A 19735-nucleotide genomic window follows, 5' to 3' on the forward strand; every position below is an offset into this window, starting at 1 on the left:
GAAAAATTGGACACAGTGGGTAAAGTGTTTTGAGAAACATTTGGAGGCAATTGATGGGACTGAATATAATGCCACAACAAAACAAGCAATGATGTATAATTGTTTGGGTTCAGAAGGACGGAGGTTATTCGACCACATAACTCCAATTGAAAAAGAGGAAGGGGATGAAGAGTGGGATGTATTTAAGGAGGCCAAACTGAGAATGAAATACTACTTTGACACCACCATGAGTGTGATAATGGAGAGATATAACTTTTACTACAGGTACCAAGCACCAGGTGAGGGGATTGAGTCTTACGTCGCAACTTTGAGAATGTTTGCTACAACGTGTGCATTCAAAGATGCAGACGAGATGATACGGGATCAGGTGGTGATGCGAACCACATGTGTGAAGGCACAAGAGAAGTTGTTATGCCAAACCTTGAGAAGGTGGTGTCTACCATTAAAAGCATGGAAAGGTCGGCTAAAGGAGTAAAATTGCTGCGCAAACCTGATAACCAACAAATGAGCATCAATCTTGTACGGGTGGAGGAGGAGTACACGTCCAACAAACCACACAAGAATTTCACCTGGCATAAGAACCCCAGTACCCATGTGGGAAGGCAAAATTGTTACCGTTGTGGATCCAAAGCACATGTGGCAACTAGCAAAGACTGTCCTGCGAGGGGCAGGATCTGTCAAGGATGTGGAAAGATGGGACATTTCCTTAAGGTTTGCAGAACTTCACGATTCAAAAAAATCTACACTGTAAACGAGTCAAAGTCCGATGTAGACTCAGATGAGAGTGAACTACTGGAGAACCTGGTGCTGCTGGTCGCAATTATCAACAGTGAAGATGCACAAAACCAGCCCAGGTGTGATGTTGCTGTGAATGGTGAAGATGTCGAGATCTTGGTGGACACCGGGTCAAGAATAACAATTCTGTCCAAAGACACGTACAACGGACTCAAGTGCAAATCACCTTTGGAGTCTAGCAGAATAATTCCAGGTGCATATGGCAGGTACAAGATCAAATTAGAAGGGGTCTTCAAAGGGGATTTGTCGTTTAAACATAAATACACCTCTACGAAAGTCTTTGTAGTGGACTACAATGTGAACATTTTGGGTTGGCTGGAACAACAAAAGCTCAAGATGATGATTAATCCTGGTCAACCACCATATGTGTTCAGCATTCAAGAGGACGGCCTGGAGTCCATTCTCAAGGAATTTGAGGGAGTGTTCAATGTACAAATTAGGGTGCTTAAAGAACGTTGAACATCAGATTATCCTGAAGAACAAAGCATATCCAGTGAAACAGAAAGTCAGGAATATACCCTTGTCTGCCCACGCCGAAGTCAAGACAATTCTGGAGAATTGGTGCAAGGATGGTATTATCGAGCCAATCAATGCATCTGAGTAGTTGTCGCCGATGGTTATCGCGAGGAAACGGAACGGGAAGATCCGTTTGTTCATTGACCTTCGCGAGCTGAACCGCCACGTGATAGCTGATTGCCGACCTTTGCCTTTGATCAACGAAATGGTGATGACGCTAGGTCAGGCGAAGATCTTCACCACTCTAGACTTCAGTGCCGCCTACCATCAGATACAACTGCAAGATGAGTCTAAAAGATACACGGCGTTCGTCACACCAGAAGGAGCGTATCAATTCCGCAGGTTGCCTTTCGGGTTATGTTCGGCGTCAGCTGTATTTCAACTCATAATGAACCAGTTATTCAAAGGCATGGAAGGAGTCAGATCGGTCCAGGATGATGTTCTAATTTACAGCAAGACAAAAGAGGAACACCTGGTTATCCTGAGAAAAGTTTTCCAGAGGATTCAGGACAGTGGACTTACACTGCAAAAAGACAAATGCAAATTCCTAAAAGAAACGGTCGAGTACTTGGGACACCTCATCGATGGAAATGGAGTACAACCCAAACCCACCTTTAATTTCCTGTTCACCAAATCCAAAAAAGAAGGATGAACTGGCATCTTTCTTGGGCATGTGTGAATTCCATTCCAAATTCATACAACATTATGCAGCCAAGGTCGAACCGCTGCGGAAGATGATAAAGAAGGATGCAGAATTCATCTGGAATGAAGAGTGTGAACGAAGTATAAAAGCCATTAAGATGGAACTTGAGCAAGCACCGTCTCTCCAGTCATTCGATGAGAAGTTGAACAGCACTGTAACAACAGACGCCAGCCAAATCGGGTTGGGGGCTATGCTTAGCCAAAAGACTGAGAACGGGGAGAAAATCATCACATTTGCCTCCAGGAAGCTAAGAGGCCCGAGACAAAGTACTCAGTACTTGAACGTGAAATATTGGCTTGTGTTTGGGCTGTTGCAAAGTTTAAAAGTTTCCTGTGGGGCAAGGACTTTACCATCCGTACTGACCAAAAACCGTTGGTCAGTATACTTAAGGGGAAAGGTTCCAGCCAGCCTTCGCCAAGAATTGCAAAGTTGACATGCAAATTGCAGGAGCATCAAGTTAAGATGGAATACATTCCAGGCCGAGTGAATGTATCAGCAGATTATTTGTCACGTGCCCCGTGTGAGGATGACTCAGAATGTGAAATGGATGATGATGATGTACTTTTTGCATGCTTGTTTGAAGGTCATGAATCCAACAGTGCCATTTCCAAATCAGAATGGTTAGAAGCTATAAAAGGTGACACAGTGTTAGAAACAATTAAAAAATATGTGATCAAAGGTTGGCTACGTGAGAAAGCATGTGATGAAGCACTCAGACCCTACTGGAAAATTAAGGATGATATTGGTGTTGTCGAAGAGGTGGTACTTTAATAGCACCAATGTCCATGAGAAGCAAGTTGGTGGCATAATCTCATGAAGGATATGTCGGAATGACAGGCACCATCAGAGGTTGAGGGAAGGATACTGGTGGCCCTCCATGGATCGTGACGATGATATGTTTGTTACTCACTGCTCAATGTGCAATGAAACTGACAAAACTTTAATGACACACCATTGTCCCATGACTTCAGTTGAACTACCAGAAGGTCAGTGGATCAAAGTCGGCATCGATTTCATTGGTATCATGAATGCATTGAGTCTAGAATTACGTTATGCCATAGTGTTGATTGATTATTTCAGCAAGTGGGTGGAAGTCAAGTTTGTGTCTCAACCCACCACACGAGAGGTAATAAACTTCCTGAAGGAGTTATTTTGCAGAGAAGGTTTTCCCCATCAACTGGTCTCCAACAACGGAGTGCAGTTTGTATCCTCTGAATTAGTCTCATTCTTCGAAAAAAAGGCATAGAACATGTAAAATCCTCGTTATATCATCCACAGGGCAATGGCCAAGTGGAACGGGCCAATCGCCTGATTAAAGAAACCATCCAAATGGCCTTGAAGTCTCATATTCCTGTTGAGGCAGCACTGCGCACCAGGTTGTGGTCATACCGAATAACCCCTCACAGTACCACTGGCAGAATCCCATTTGAACTTGTCAGGGATAGAACAGCGATCACACATATGCAACCACATTGGTCATTGGCTTGGAAAAAATGGGAAAATGAAAACCGTAAAGAAAGTGAGAGTAAGATGAGAAGTCTGGTTGATGAGCGCCAGAAGCGCATGCACACAAATTATGACACAAGGAATGCTGTGCGAAAGATGTCTATGAAAGAAGGTGACATAGTGAGAGTGAAGTATCCCAGGAAGGGGGCCAACATGAGCAAGTATAGTGAACCTAGGTGTGTGGTCAAAACAAAGGGTACTGCAGTTCTTCTTGACAATGGTCAATGGTGGAATGGGTCAAAAGTTGCTAGAAGAAGGATCTCTGAGCCTGTGAGCAGGCCCAGTGGCTCTCAGGACGATGGTCCGATGTCCTCTGCTGAGTCACACATGGATGGAGCGTGTGGGGATAAAACTACTCCTGTATCAAATATTGGTATTCCCAGAGTGTCTCTTCCAGGCATGACATTCGGTCCTGTTGATGCCAATTGTGATAGGAGAACAATTGTTCCGCCCATAAGATTCAAGGATTATGCTATGTATTAACCATCCCTGCGAAAGCAGAGCATGTATTCGCTTTGCTTGTTTTGAAACTATGTATTCTGGAGTTGTTTTGAAAAAACGGGAGAAGATGTAACATCCTGCGTCCCTTCCCTATCTTGTCCCTTCCCCGCCCCCGTCCTACCTCGTGTGTCCGTGCGCGTGCCTTCCGGCGCGCTGTTTAGAATGTTGAGGAATTCTCTTGCGAATCGGTTACCCAACGGCATTCTGTATCTGGCAGTAAATAAAGCTGGCTGCTTGAATTATCTCTCCTGTCGTCCTTCACCTCAGAATCCTTGACATTTTGAGGTTGGAATAAACAAATGCGCCATATCAATCCACAGGGACTGCGAAGTGGTGAGGTCAATAGAGAGTATGTGTTACGACTCGGACAACTATATAAACCTTATGTAATGGTGGGGGGATACGTATAATAAGGTATAAGTGTCCTTTGAATTCCTACCGAAAAAACCTAAGAAGATACTATTCTTTTGAGGCATTCAAATTGTTTTGTCTTGTCTGAGATGCTAATGGTGCCGAAATATTGAAGAAGATCGTTTTCCTGGTTAGGATCGCAAATCTATTTTGAGCAAACGTTTAAAAACTTGAGGATTTAAAAATGTTTTTTATGACGGATGCGTATAATGATACTGTAAAATATGGCATGTGTTTAGTTTTTACACATAAGACGGAATTGTCTAATACAAATCGCCGCGTTTTTTAAAATGAGCAAGATTTATGTACCAGAGGTCATTCATTTACGTGCAGTTTCGGCTCCTACATAGGTCAGGGATAGAAATAGAACAGACTTATACAAAAACGGAACCTAGAAAGTGAAAATGATTTTCTCCCCATAAATTGATTTTACAAAGACTTATTCTGTAGTGGTACGGTAAACAACGCCAACTACCTAAAGGGACACATTATTTGTTTAAAAGACATTTCGCCGTTCGGTAGGTAGACAATTCTCTTAACACACACTTGTTTGGGGATTTTTTAGAAAACTGACACATGGGGCGTGGCTTGGATGGCAAGGGCAGAGCCAGCCTTAATCTGGAGCTCTGTCGGACCCCGGGATCAAAAGCCAAAAAAACAGCCAGAACCGAGACAGTTTTAACTGTGGAACGGAGCAAAATACATCGGAACAGGACAGAACCACCACAGCGCGCAGAGGAAGAATACAGCGCAGGTCAACATCGAAGAATTCCCCTCGCAGCAACCGACACAAAGAATGAGCAGGAAGGCACTCAAGATGGCGCGGTCAGACAGAGACGTATAAGAGGCAATCACTACAGAAGAACTTCAGAGGCTCCCAAGAAGCCCAAAGTCAGTGCGAGCGGCCCATGCGGTATTAAAGCCAGATATTAAGGCCAGATAACTGATCAAAACCACTAATAAGGGGCAAGGCAACGAGAATATAGCGAAGAGCGCAGGCAGAAGTACCCCAAGCCGAAACCGAAACTCCACACGGGCGCGGCCATTTTGGGTTAAAGAACGATACTCAAAACAAGCACAGGACAAGCCGCGCATGCGCAGAAAAGAGCTACGGCAAGCCAAAGGTCGCGAAAGAGAGCAGAACGAATATAACATACGAGTAGGCTCCAAAGCGAAACACCAATGCAACACCGGCCTTGAGGCCAGAAACGAAATCGACAGCCATCTTGGTTGAGGTGCTTAAAATACCAAGACCGCGGCCATTAGGCTTTCAAACGAAAACGAAACCCAAAACAGTCGAGGGCACACACAAGGAGAAGCCAGCATAAAGGAAGCTAAGCAAGCGGAAAATAAATAAAAATAAATAAATAATAAAGTATCCCGAAAAAGGGCGAAATAGCGCAAGCCCAGCCAGACATCAACCTTAGCGCTAAAGCGAGTTATCTGGTCAGCGGGACATTACCGACAATACCGCTAAAAGAGCCAAACTGCGCTGACTAATAGCGAGGTACAACGACTACTCGCAGCGGGCCAAGAGGCCAAGGTGACAACCGGCAACTCGCCATAAAGTACCTCCAGCAAAGGTGTACACACCAATAACCAGAGTCGCTTAAGGCTTAAAGCGTGTGGAAAAAAAAAAGACTCCGCCAAGGCTGCACCAGATAGTGCGGAGGCTGAAGGCTTCAGCCAACAGGCAATAAGGAATGACAATTCGAACATAGCACAAGCTAGTCAGGTCACGCGGCGATCGGGCAACGGTCATACAGCAACCAACCAGAGCTGTAGGTAGGCTAAAAGGTGGTAACACAAGGTCTACTTGCAAGCAACAACACACTCTAGCAAACAAAGGTAACAAAGGTAGTTCAGCATGGACATTGCAAGTCCCAGACATAAAACCAACAACAGCTGACAAAACAACAAGAAATCTCCAGCATACATCAAAAGGACACAAGGAGCTTTACAACAACCACAAGCTAGCCCAGCCAACCAAACTCAATAACAAAGGAGTACCAACAAGAACTGACCCGCGTAATAGGCCAACCACATCAAGATGGCAGGTGGAGACAGTAAAGCAACTCAACAACTAAAGAAAAACAGGCTGGACGGCAATAATGACTCACCGATCAAACAAAGAACAGACATAAACAGCACACTAGACAGTATCCTAAGAAAGCTGGCAGACGTCCACGAACTGTTCAAATCAACCAAAAAAACTACGGACAAAATAGAGTTGGAGCTAGCAGCAATCAGAGCAGATATCCACGCAACAAACAACAAGGTAGAGGCGATAGAGCAAAGAGTCAGCGACATCGAAGACCGGTCACAACTATCGGGCAAAGCCATAGGCAACATCGCCAAAGCTACCACTGAGCTCCAACGACAGAAAGCGGAATTCGAAGATCGCAGCAGAAAAGGAAATATAAGAATTCTGGGGATACCAGAAGGAGAGGAGGACAAAGTCGGATCGTGCGTTGCACTATTACAGAACCTCATCCCAAAACTAACAAACATAAAGTTCGAGGGCGCCTTCGAAATGGATAAGGCATACAGAGTTCCTGCAAGCAGGCAGACGGTACCTACAAGGACCACCAACACAGGAAATGGAAGCCTCGACGCCAACGGCAAAAAGGAGCACCTCACCAGGAACGGCAGCCAACAGAGACTAAGCTCTGGACATAAACAACTCCACCTCACAAGATTATCGTAACAAACTATACAAACATCATACTACAAAAAATCTACCTCTGAGAAAACCATGAGCAAGATACAACAGAAAGAACTACAAGGAATACGAGACAACAGGAGCACAACCAGCGACAATATAAGATCTATTCGCACGTATGATCAGCCTCATGTACTGCAGACAATCTACCTCAGGGCCCACCACGAAGGGCCCAGTCATCATGTATATATCCTTTTTAGTAGAAAATAAGTGGTCAATGACAGGTTAAAGGACTCACCTCCCCGGGGTCGAAGCGGGAGCAGAGGGATCTTGCTGTCACACACCCACAGCATGAGGAAGGACTGGACTAAAAGCGGGAGGGGGGAAGGGGGAAGGGGGAAGGAAGGGGGGGCAGAAGCGGGATGTAATTTTCTGTGTCTTGTATGTCAGGTTCGTCAAGTATGTCGAGTTAGTAGCGTTCGTCTTGTCAAGGTCTCCGGTAGAGAGGCCACCAGCAACTCACACAGATCGGCCTCGGCACTGAAGCAAAATATCCTGAAATACGGGAGCAGGTTAAGGAGGGTAGGGCCGTCAGAGGCCAAAATATACTTAGCCCTAGTAGCGGCCAACAAATACAGGAATAGGTAGTACCACACTACTAGCGGACCTCAAGATCATCTCACTCAATGTCAAAGGGCTCAACCACCCAGTTAAGCGAAAGAAAACCCTAGACTACCTAGCCTAAACAAAGGGTGACATAATACTACTACAAGAAACAAAACTATCCCTAGAGGAAGCAGACAAAATCAGGGCGAGATGGATAGGCCAGGTAGCATGCTCACCAGCGGTGGGGAAAAAGAGAGGGGTAGTAACCCTGATCAGTAGCAGATCTAACATATCGATCGAAAGGGTGCAACATGACAAAGAAGGCAGTCTACTGATCACGCAGCTGAAAAGAAGAGATGAAACAATACTGGTAGCCAACATCTATGCGCCCAATACGGATGACACTCCATTCTGGGAGAAGGTGCTCAAAGACCTAGAATCCAGCCCCCCAAACAACATGATGGTTGTGGCGGGTGATTTCAACATGGCATTAGACCAGACGCTAGACAGACAGGCCAAGTCTAAAACACACACCCCAACTTCCCACAAAACGCTAATGAACCTTTGCAACAAAATGGACCTAGCAGACCCAAGGCGTTTGCAACACCCTGATACCAGAGACCACATCTTCTACTCGCACCCACACAACTCCTACAGTAGGATAGATTACATCCTCATCTTGAGTACTCACATACACCTAACCGAACACACAGACATAGCGGCAAGAACACTATCAGACCAGGCATGCATCAGCCTACACCTGACGGGGAGACACAACGAACAACTAACATGCAGATGGCGACTCAATACCACGACCTTAGCCAAACAGGATGAAAGAGTAAAAATACAGAAAGCCATAGCAGACTACATTACAGACAACGGATCCCAGGACACAAATCCCGGTACCGTGTGGGAGGCACTCAAAGCAACAGTAAGAGGGGTACTTATAGAAATAAAAGCGAGAAGAGATAGAGAGGCGAGAGCCCAACTTGAGCAGCTTGAAAAGGATATCAAAAGTCTAGAAGCGCAACACATTAGAGACACCACAAATCAGAGTGCCTTATTACAACTCACAAAAAAGAAATAAGAATTCAATAGAATACTTAGCGAGCGAGCAGGTCTCTGGATAAGAAAATACAAAGAAATCTACCTATGCGAAGCAAACAAAGCAGGGAAATCTCTAGCCTTATACCTCAAGCGCAAACAAAGACAGCACAGCATCATAGCAATCACAGACACCTCAAACAAGACACACACTAGACACAGCGAGATAGTAAACACCTTCAAAAAATTCTATGAGGAACTATACAACAAAGACGAAGGGCTAGACACTAAAGGAACAAAATCCTACCTCGAGAAGCTTAAACTACCAAAAATAACACAGACAGAAGCGAAAGCACTAGTCCAGGATTTCAAAACCATAGAGATCAAAACGGCCATTAAGTCTCTAAAAGACAAAAAGGCCCCAGGGCCAGACGGCTACACTGCACACTTCTATAAATCCTTCCAAGATCTAATCGTACCTACACTTGCGAAAGCTTTCAACCATTGCGGTGAGTTAGGAGAAGTAACAGCCACAATGTCACAAGCCAACATCATAGTCATTCCAAAAGAGGGTAAGGATACACAATGGCCAAAAAACTACCGTCCTATATCACTTATCAACATAGACTGCAAAATATATGCCAAAATATTAGCAACAAGGCTTAGTAGTGTGCTCCCCAAGCTAATAGGGTACACACAAGTAGGGTACATGAAAGGAAGGATGTCCAGCGATAACACCAGACTCCTCTGCCAAGTAATAGAACGCTGCTCAAATTCACATACACCAGCGGTCACAATCACACTGTACGCTGAAAAAGCCTTTGACAGGGTGTCCTGGCACTTCTTAGAAGAGTGCCTACAGGCATACAATCTAGGTGAGACATACGTCAAGAAGGTTATGGCCCTGTACAAAAATCCAAAAGCGCAGATTACAATCAATGGCACCACATCTGCCCCTTTCGATCTTCAGAGAGGAACAAAACAAGGTTGTCCACTATCCCCACTGCTGCTCCTACTGGCCCTAGAACCACTGATCCAAGATATCATCACCAATAAACATATTGCAGGCATTTCCATCAACAAAACGACGGCCAAACTAGCGGCCTACGCTGATGACCTCCTGATCATCACAGAAAACCCGACACAATCAATTCCCTCACTAATAAGCACTATCGACTCATATGCCTCACACTCCGGGTACAAACTAAATCGAGACAAATCAGAGTGCATGCCCATGAACATACACACAACTAGTGAGGTTCTAGGGGACTCTGGTCTGACATGGCAAAGGCACTCGATAAAATACCTGGGAATCATCTTTGATAGAAACCTAAGAAGCACGCTCAAAAAAAATGAAGAGAGCACATTCAAAAAGATAAAAGAACTACTGGATAAATGGTCGCCTAAATTTATAACCTGGTGGGGAAGAGTAGAAACAGTCAAAATGATGATCACACCAATAGTTAACTACCTGGCCAGTATGCTGCCACTAGCACTATCAGATGACTTCCACAAGAGAATAGACCAAGCTCTCAACAAATTCATTTGGAGGGACAAAAAATCCAGACTAGCTCTACAAAAATTAAGATTGAGAAAAGAACTAGGAGGCCTCAACGTTGCAGACTTAAGAACCTTCCAAATAGCCTGTATTGCCAGGCAGGGCCTACACTGGGTAATGCAAAACCTAACATACACACCAACGTGGCTAGCCCTAGAGAAAGCCATCCTCGACAACGTTGAACCTCTAACTCTCCTAACATCCAATAAACAATCCCTAAAAATGAACCCGGTGTTCAAAATAACAAAAAACGCACTCCTCAAAGTAGATCAGAAACTAGAAGTAAGCCTCAAAAACTCGAAATGGGTAGCACTATGGGCAAACCCAAAGATAAAATACAAAAGCAAAGCCCTAGACATACATACATGGAAGGAACTAGGCCTCTCATACCCGGCACACCAGGAGGAAAAAGGCACACCGCTCACATTCAACACCATAAAGAGCAGGTTCAACCTCCCAGAAATGGAGCTCTACAACTTCCTAGCCATCAAAACAGCGATCACAAAAGCCAACCTCAACAGCTAAACTCCCTCAATTTTCCAACTTATGGAAAATCTGAACAAGACAGGTCACCATGTATCAAACCTGTACAAACTTCTTCGGCCCACCTCCTCTAAAGTCAATGAAAAGAACAAACAGTACTGGGATGCTCAAATAGGCAGGAACCTAACGGAGCAAGAAGAAGCCAACATGTGGTCATCCCCCACGAAAAACATCATATCTCCAGCACTAGCACAAACAAAATTCTGGCTACTGCACCAGGCTCACTGGACCCCTTCTAAACTAGCTAAACTAGACCTAAGAGAAAACAACCTGTGCTGGAACTGCAACACAACAACTGGTGACCTCGTGCACCTGATCTTCCGGTGTAACAAGGTAAAAAAGTTCTGGGGCAAAGTGTTTAACTTCACGAACCAGACACCCTAAAGAAAGAATTCTGCACTCTAACAACAGCACACATGAATACCAACATTAGTACACAACACAACAGAATCCTCTTAGACTTCCTCCTAACAAGCGCAGCGAAAATTGTACTAGCCAACTGGAAAAACACCTCCAAAGTCACATTCAAGCGATGGCTAAACTGGATAACCTTCTTGAGAGGAGCAGATAGTACAGCTCGAAAACACACCCCATGGAGTAAACCAAACAGAGAGATGTGGTCCACACTAGACTTCGCCCTAGACCCTTTCAAACCACCATAGACAGCACCCAAACGCGCACCTGAACCCAAACAAACTACGGCACCAAAAGCTGATCAACAACCAGCAACAACAACTATATATTATATGTTTCTATGTTATGTTATTTGTGTAACAACAAGCTCGAAACCAAGACTGCCAAACCCAAGGCAAAGTAGACATGTTTAGGTCTAACCAAGAGGGTTATGTAACCAAAACCGAACAGACACTAACAATCCGCTCATGACTTGTAATTGTTTGTGCCAAATAAGCAGAATGACAACTACAGCCAGTCTTTTATGTTTGTCTCTATGAGTATGTTTTATGTAAATGAAAATACAATAAAAATATTATTAAAAAAAAAAGAAAACTGACACTTTTCATTGGGGTGTAACTCTTATCTTCCAATATTTCTTCTGGTGAAAGTAGGTTGACTATGAAACAAACTTTCGTGCTCACGCATTCGGGTGTTTCTAATTTTCATTCTGAAACTTTCAAATCCGACAGCCTCCTTGGTGGATATCTTCGGGCTTTTATGTCCCTTTTTCTATACAATCACGACACAAATTGATCTTTCCAAAATCTCTTTTCTGTTTCTGCGAAAATTAAACTGGACATTTCTGATGTATCCAAAATGAAAGTCTATACAATGAGTAAGAAGTATAAGGCCACGATATGTGAAATATGAAAAAAGAAAGGAAAAATCTTTCGAATATGAGTGTATATTACAATTAATACACTCACTCATGATTGAATACTGTTAACACTAGTGCTGATACAATATTTTATAACTCCCTTTTTTAGAAAATGCTTTTAATATGTAAAGGGAGGGCTCTAGGGAGGAGATCCGCTCTAAAAAGAGTGCTTACAAATCACTTATAGTTAACGCTAAAATAGAGTGGGATGTACAGCATTGGGAGAATCTATCGGAGTCCCTAGCTAAAAGGGACTCCCGCAGATTCTCGCGAATAATCAACCATGGGAGCGGGGATCTTCCCTCGGCAATTGAACCCAACATTGCTGCAAATGTCTGGCAAGACCATTCAGCAGCTTTATTCCCCTGAAAACGAGGAGTTAGTAACATCAACACCTATTAGTCACACTAAACATACTTCTGCCCCTTTCACCATAAAAGACATTAGGGCGGCAATAGCGAGGCTTCCCTCTGGAAAGGCCCCGGGCTTGGATGGGGTGCCGGGCGACCTCTTCAGACAGGAACCTGGGATCTGGGCACCCTATTTGTCGGTTTTATTCAATGCAGTGCTGGGGGGAATGAAAATACCGGATACTTGGCTGGGAGCGGAGGTGGTCCCGATATTTAAAAAAGGGTTGCCCCTGCTCCCCGCCAACTATCGCCCAATCAGCCTTATTGATGTAACCCAAACGTTGTTTGGAAGATTAATCCTGGATAGGCTTCAAAGCTGGATGGAGGAGACTGATATTTTAAGCCCTCTTCAAGCGGGATTCAGGAAAGGAGTCTCAACAGTGGATCAAATACTTAGATTAAACATTTTGTACTGGAAGACGGCACATTTAGAAGGGGGGTCACTGTATGCGGTTTTCGTCGACCTCCGTGCCGCCTTCGATTTGGTCCCCCGGGCCAAATTGTGGGCGGTACTTGCGGATCTGGGTGTCCCTGGAGATATTCTCCAGATTCTCATCAGGCTACACTCAGATAACTACGCCCGTGTAAGATATGGAAAGGGCGGTACGCTGACAGATAGGTTCCCTGTCCAACGAGGGGTAAGGCAGGGTTGTGTGTTGGCGCCGACCCTGTTCTGTCTATTTACGAATGGGGTGATAGAGCATTTGAGCAGGATCCCTAACATTGATGCGCCGCACTTGAACAGCAGCAGGGTGCCAGCGATTATGTTCGCGGACGACACCCTGCTGTTGTCAAAAACACCAATGGGGCTACAGAGGGTCTTGAATGGATTCTTGGAGTTCTGCAATGAAAGGGGATTAGAAATAAACCCCTCCAAGACTAAATTCATGATTCTCAGCCATAAACCCAAAAGCTGCCCAAATCCCCGCTTGGAATTTACATCCCTAGAAAGAGTCTATGTAATTGAGTATCTTGGCATAACCCTCAACCAGAATCTAACTTGGTTGCCACATAAAACAAAGGCAACCACAAAACTAATCCAGAGGGCTGGTGCTATTACAAGAATCGCTAAAAAATCCACTCTTCGTCCACTGGCACCTGCAATACACATTTATAAAGCCCAAGCTTGAGGAGGCATTACCCACGGGGCCGAGTTATGGTGACATACATCGCTACAGACTATACAGGTCGCAGAGAACAACTTTATTAGACAATTGGCGGCCCTTCCACCGAGCACTCCCCTTCTCCCTTTAAGAATGGACTTGGCACTACGTCCAATCACTGAAGAACTGAGCCTCAAACCTTTGACCTATTGGAGACGTTTGTGGAGTAGCCAGGATCTGGGCCACTACAGAATCGAACTACAGGAGCTTCTTAGGTCAATACATGTGACTAAAATCCCATGGTTGAAGTACATTAGGGACATGTGTACGACCCTCGGAGTCCCAGAGCTATGGTGTAACCCGGAAGTAATGTCCGTAAGGCTCCCGAGGAAAGAACTTTCCAAACTGTTTTACAGCCTTATGTTACAGAGATCTGAGTTTAATTCGGGAAGGTTCTTTAACCGATATATTCATCAAAGCAAAAGACTCCTATAGTCCTGAGTATGTCTTAGATGCTATGTCCCCTGTGTATGTAAGAAAGATCTTTCTGCAATGGAGATACGGCTCTCTTCCCTTGAAGTCCTTTACTAAATCTTGGGACGGTAACTTGGATTTGGGTAACTGCCCAGCATGCAACTACAAGCTGGAAAGTGACCTACACGTGGTCTTGTTTTGCAGAGCCTACAGCACAATCAGGAACTATTGGCTGGTCCCCTATTTAAAGAACTTGGGCTTTAGAACTTATGCCCCAGCCTACAGAGTGCTCAAAACAGACTTAACAGCTCCAACTGTGTTTGTAATGGCGATATTTTTGACGGCAATGTGGAGATTACGTGCAAGAATTATAAGGGACTCTAATGCGGCACGATCTATTAGTTCTTAATCCAAAATGTATTCATTTTTTAGACTGTAATCATGTATCCTTGAATTTCAAAATACTGAACTCACTTTTAATGTTTTTTTAATGTTTTTATGGTTGATCTATTTGTATATCTTTTATGATCTCTAACGATCGAAATAAAGATTATTTGAATTGAATTGAATAGTTAGACCCAAAGCGTCTACCATTATTCCTATACTCCGGTGGAGTGTAAGTATCACTCGTGTAAGGGTATACTCGTTTGTGCTTCCATTTGGACAAGTCTTTTTTAAATTTGTCTAATTTGGTTTGTAAGATGGTATCCTTAAATTCACAAGAGTTTTGATTCATCTTGTTGCTTTTTGAACAAGATCGGTGTTACAGTTGTTCTAATAGCTGCCTCGAGAACCTGTATCTCAACTAAGATGGTGTCAGCTATTCTTTTGGCTGTACTAATAATCAATATTAACCAGTCCCTAGTGCATCTCCATGCTATCAGGGACCAATCTTTCAAAAAGATCTTATCTTGCAAGAATAGACGAGGTGCATTGGAGACCACTAGGCCTGGCGGGGCACAACTGGCCCGAGATATTCCGCCATGGTTATGCCATGTACCAATGTCCAGGCATGTGATTTCTTTAGGACCAAGACTTTGGCCCGCTCGTCTCCTGTGCTAGTGGTAGCTGTGGAAGGTGTGTCCAATACACTTGGCATACTATCGAGTATGGATTTATATATATAGAGTCATTGTAGTGTAGTTCCTATATTCCCAATAGGCTCTGCGCATTGGAATAATATATTCAGCAGTGTAGACGTAGGACTGAGGTCGACCAGGTCTCTACTGACTATATTAGACTTCAGGTTTGCCAGCTAGCTCAGAGGTCACTAGAAACTTTCTCGAATAAACGAGGAGGAGTTTAACCTCCCTGGATAGACAAGAAGGGATAAGCTTCTGACAACCATATAACATGACAACTTTGCTCCCTCAGAATAAGAGTGTATCTCTAGAGTCGTGTGAAAACAATAGACAGCTATTTCACTCAGTCAATCGTGCGTACTTAGTTTCACCAGAGTGCACAGAAAAGAGAGACGGGCGTTTTCAATTAAAGGTGTAATTTAGTGAGCAGTCTTCTTTCTCATGCAAGAGAAATGAATTGCCATGATTGCAAATGTAAAGTAAAGTGCGTACAGTAAAAGGAGTATTCTGAAATAATACCGTCAAAGCATTGGTATGGTTTCTTAGCCATAAGATACTTAAAATGGATAAAATATATACATACATATATACATTGACTAACGTACTCAACTGGTGCTTCTAAATACGCCTACCCCGGTGTACCTGACCTAAGCCTAATACGTGGGAAGGAGTAAGTAAGTAGCAGTTTAAGTTAAGTTGGTTTTGCCAAGAATCTGAATCAAGAATTCTCTTTAAGGGTTTAATCAGCTCCGTACCTGGGTAATAGAATGCAGGAGGTCTGGTATCTCTCTTTCAGGACTCGATATCCCAGCAGCCCGCGAAGGCGGCTGAGAACACCGGAGCTGGATTTCTGGGCAGGAGAAAAGACAGCGTCTCTCTCAGTGCGTCAAAAGGGAAGGGCAGCGTCCGTGGGCTCTCGCATCAGCTGGACTCTCGGGCAAGTAGATAGCTGCTCGGCTCCAAAACCACCACCGTGTGTTTGCTTAAGGCAACGTTGGTATATTTATACCTGAAAGGTGCCGGGTTTGACGTAAGGTTGGACATGAGACGTCAATAAAGATGTCACTAAGAACTGGCCGTTCTTACAGTGCTTCACAGGAGTTCTAGGACGAAATCAAAACAAAAGCAAACGGAGATTTCCCAGGTTGCTGGAGGTTTGGTTTGTTTAGAGAACTCGTTGTGCTTTCTAGGAGTCCGGGGAAGTTGCCTTGCTTAATGTGACTGCATGGGCTACAACTAAATATGGATATGATTCCTATGCCATTATAGGGATATTATTGATTATAACTGTACAAGGCCATAAAATAGAAATATCGATTTAGGTTCCTGGATAAAAACACAATACCCACTCCACGATCTAATGTCCATCATTACTAAAACTAAGCAATAGTAAACATTTAAAGGTGCATGTGTATTCCAACCCACCCCAAAAAACATTTTTTGCATTCGAAATGGTGTATGCGAAATACACGAAAATGACTATTGGTACTGTACGCTTTTCAAGCAGTGTAACCATTCAGTTAAACATGCTTATATATATTAGCTGAACGATTTGCGAAAATTACACATGAAATGGCTCTTTATACAGAAAAGAAGGTTGAGACCATTCCATCACATATGAATACAGTTGCTGTAAATGTGCTAGAGGCTGAGGTAATATATTGTCTCTAGAGTTCCTAAAAATAGACGCTCTGTTCTTTAAGAATAGTTCTACTTTAAGCAGAGTACATGTGCCAGAAAAAGGTAAATATTTTGGAAGTTGAAAAAGAGAATTTCGCTTTCAGGGGAGAAAATAGTTCCAAATGTTTTCAGTAGCTTTTGTTTATCAAAGCTGAAGGCCGAATTCAGAGTTCAGGGGAACGCTGTGTGCTCGTTTGCTTAAAAAGTTATTCTTTCTGTTCAGGGGAGAACATCATTTCAGACAGACTCGCAAAAAATTGGTCTACGACATCAGGTGAAAGTTCAACCAAGTTTGAAAATGCCGCAAGAGTGCAGTCGTGAGAATGATTGCTATCATCAATGTCAGGATCAGCAATGCTCACAGAAGGTCGTACCTGGTGATGCTGCTCTTATCTCGTACTTCACTGCCACCTAATCGTAGTGGTGAAGTCTCAACGAATGCCGTCATCAGAATGGGTAGCCGCTGGGGACAACACGATGCATGAGCCGTTACAGGACTTAGCAAAGTATCTGTATCCAATGGTACTGCTGATGGTAGTGTAAGACAGACGTCCAACACGCATTCTTCTCCGCATAGCATACATCGAAGCACAGGTAGGATGCAATTTTGCCAGATTGGTCTGAATGAAAGAAACCAGGTCATATTCAGATCTCTTAGCCGGGCTAATCCAAGGACTTTAGTTATGCGGTCCCGATAGCGTATAGCTAGGATAGTTTCTTCCATCGTTGCTGGAGTCTTGTCTGCGACTTGGCTTGCTATATCGGAGCAGAAGGAGCAAAAATAAAATACCTGCTACGAGTCCCAAAAGTAGTGGTAGGCCGCCAAAGACAGAATGGACAAAATTGGGAAAGATGCCCAGAACTGCTTCGAAGGGTGTTAACAGTCCCGAAAAAATTGTCTTAAATACATGTGCGATGCCACTGGTATCTGACATGTTTAAAATTTGGCTTAGCATTTCTACGAAATGCACGGGGCAATTTGTTGATAAAAGGGAATGTATCTCTGCCGTTCTATTCTATTAATTCTATTAAAATTATTTATAACGCGCACTATCACCATCGGTTTCTTGGCGCTCATTGACATATAGCGTTGATCCAGGGTGAGAGGGTTAGTCATAAGCGGCTTGAAAGAGCAGGGTTTTTAAAAGTCTGCGGAAACAATCGTACTTTGGGCAAAGACGGAGAGAAGGAGGTAGTGAGTTCCAGATGGAAGGGGCCAGGACAGAAAAGCTCAGGCCACCGTGCTTTTTTCTTTTAAATCTAGGGACCTCGAGGAGGTTTAGTGATGCTGAGCGAAGGGCTCTAGAAGGGATGTGTCGGGACAAGGCCGAAGAGATGAACATAGGGGCTGCATCCGAAAGGGCCTTAAAGGTAGTGCATGCCAGTTTGAAAGTGCAGCGTTTAGAAACAGGGAGCCAATGTAGACTGCGGAGGAGGGGAGTGACGTGCTGATGTTTGGGCTGGTGGAAAAGCAGGCGAGCAGCCTGATTCTGCACCAGCTGAAGTCGGTGAAGGTGGCATGCAGGAATTCCTGCGTATAGAATGTTGGCATAGTCGAGCCTGGAGGTGATAAGCGCAATGACAACTTGGGTCAGGGCTTCTTTGGTAAGAAACCTGCTGATCTTACAGATACGCCTGAGGTGGAAGAAGCAGGCGGAAGTGACCGTGTTGATATGCGGTCTCATTGATAGATCTTCGGAAATGATCACCCCCAGGCTTTTGACTGAGCTCACAGGAGTGGGTGCAGTCCCCAGAGATGTAGGCCAGAAGGTGGCATTCCATGGGTGATTTGGTCCTCCTACCAGGACGAGCTCAGTTTTGGTAGAGTTCAGCTTTAAGTGGCTGTGGTACATCCACTCCGCAATGGTCAGCATGATGGACTGGAAGTTGATACGAGAGGAAGGGAAGGGGTCTATGGGAAAAATTAACTGGAGGTCGTCCGCATAGTTGAAAATTGTGACCGGGGAGTTGCGGAGGGAAGCTAAGAGTGGTTGAAGATACAAATTAAAAAGGAGGGGGGATAGTGCAGAGCCCTGTGGGACACCGCAGGGAAGGGAAGTGTAGGGTGCGGAAAAGGTGGAAAGGTGAACGGACTGAACGCTGGTGAAGGAAAGATCTGAGCCAGTCAAGGGCCACTCCCTGAATACCGGCGTTGTGGACACGGTCGATCAAGATGGTGTGATCGACCGTGTCAAATGCCGCCGAGAGATCTAATAGGACAAGGGCTTGAGAGGTGTTTTTATCAGCACCTTTCCTGAGGGTGTCCATGACTGCTACTATGACCGCCTCGGTGGAGTGGAGGGGTCTGAAACCCGCTTGTTGAGGGTCTAAGAAGGAGGATTTCTCTATAAAAGAGCTCAAGCAGCGGGTAACGTAGGTCTCCAGGATCTTTCCTAGGTAGGGGAGGAGGGAAATGGGTCTGTAGTTGCTAAGTATTGTGGGATCTGCATTGGGTTTCTTTAGGATGGGTAAGACTGCAGCGTACTTAAAAGAGGATGGGACCTCCCCGTTAGCAAGGGAGTTGTTAAGTAATGCTAGAGGGGGGCCTGGGGATGCAAGAAAGGCTTCTTTCAGGACCTGCGGGGGACAGCAATCATTGGGAGATCCCGACCTGACTTTATGAAGGAGGGAGGCGAACTCTTGTGGAGATATAGGTGGGAACTCAGTCAAGGTACTGGTGTTTGTAAGGGGAGGAGGGGGAGGAGGAGGAGGAGTAGGAGATGCCGGGGTCGGGATATTATTTTTTATTGTTGTTATTTTTTCTATAAAGTAAGAATTAAGCGAATCACAAAGGGTTTGGGTCGGCTG

General features: G+C 44.4%; 1 protein-coding gene across 1 annotated transcript in view; it reads left to right on the top strand.

Moving 5' to 3' along the window:
* The window catches only part of LOC147724935 (uncharacterized), a 1961814-nt gene that overhangs the window by 1119664 nt on the left and 822415 nt on the right, over positions 1 to 19735 (top strand). Inside the window, exons 11-17 of the mRNA XM_086918138.1 lie at positions 114 to 264; positions 348 to 1224; positions 1956 to 2168; positions 2333 to 2776; positions 3293 to 3640; positions 6468 to 7135; positions 8799 to 10390. Of these exons, the coding sequence (XP_086774264.1) occupies positions 114 to 264; positions 348 to 1224; positions 1956 to 2168; positions 2333 to 2776; positions 3293 to 3640; positions 6468 to 7135; positions 8799 to 10390 (4293 nt within the window). The remainder of the gene's footprint in view (positions 1 to 113; positions 265 to 347; positions 1225 to 1955; positions 2169 to 2332; positions 2777 to 3292; positions 3641 to 6467; positions 7136 to 8798; positions 10391 to 19735) is intronic.

This window comes from Lissotriton vulgaris, chromosome 4_1 (assembly GCF_964263255.1).
Source record: "Lissotriton vulgaris chromosome 4_1, aLisVul1.2, whole genome shotgun sequence".
NCBI lineage: Eukaryota > Metazoa > Chordata > Amphibia > Caudata > Salamandridae > Lissotriton > Lissotriton vulgaris.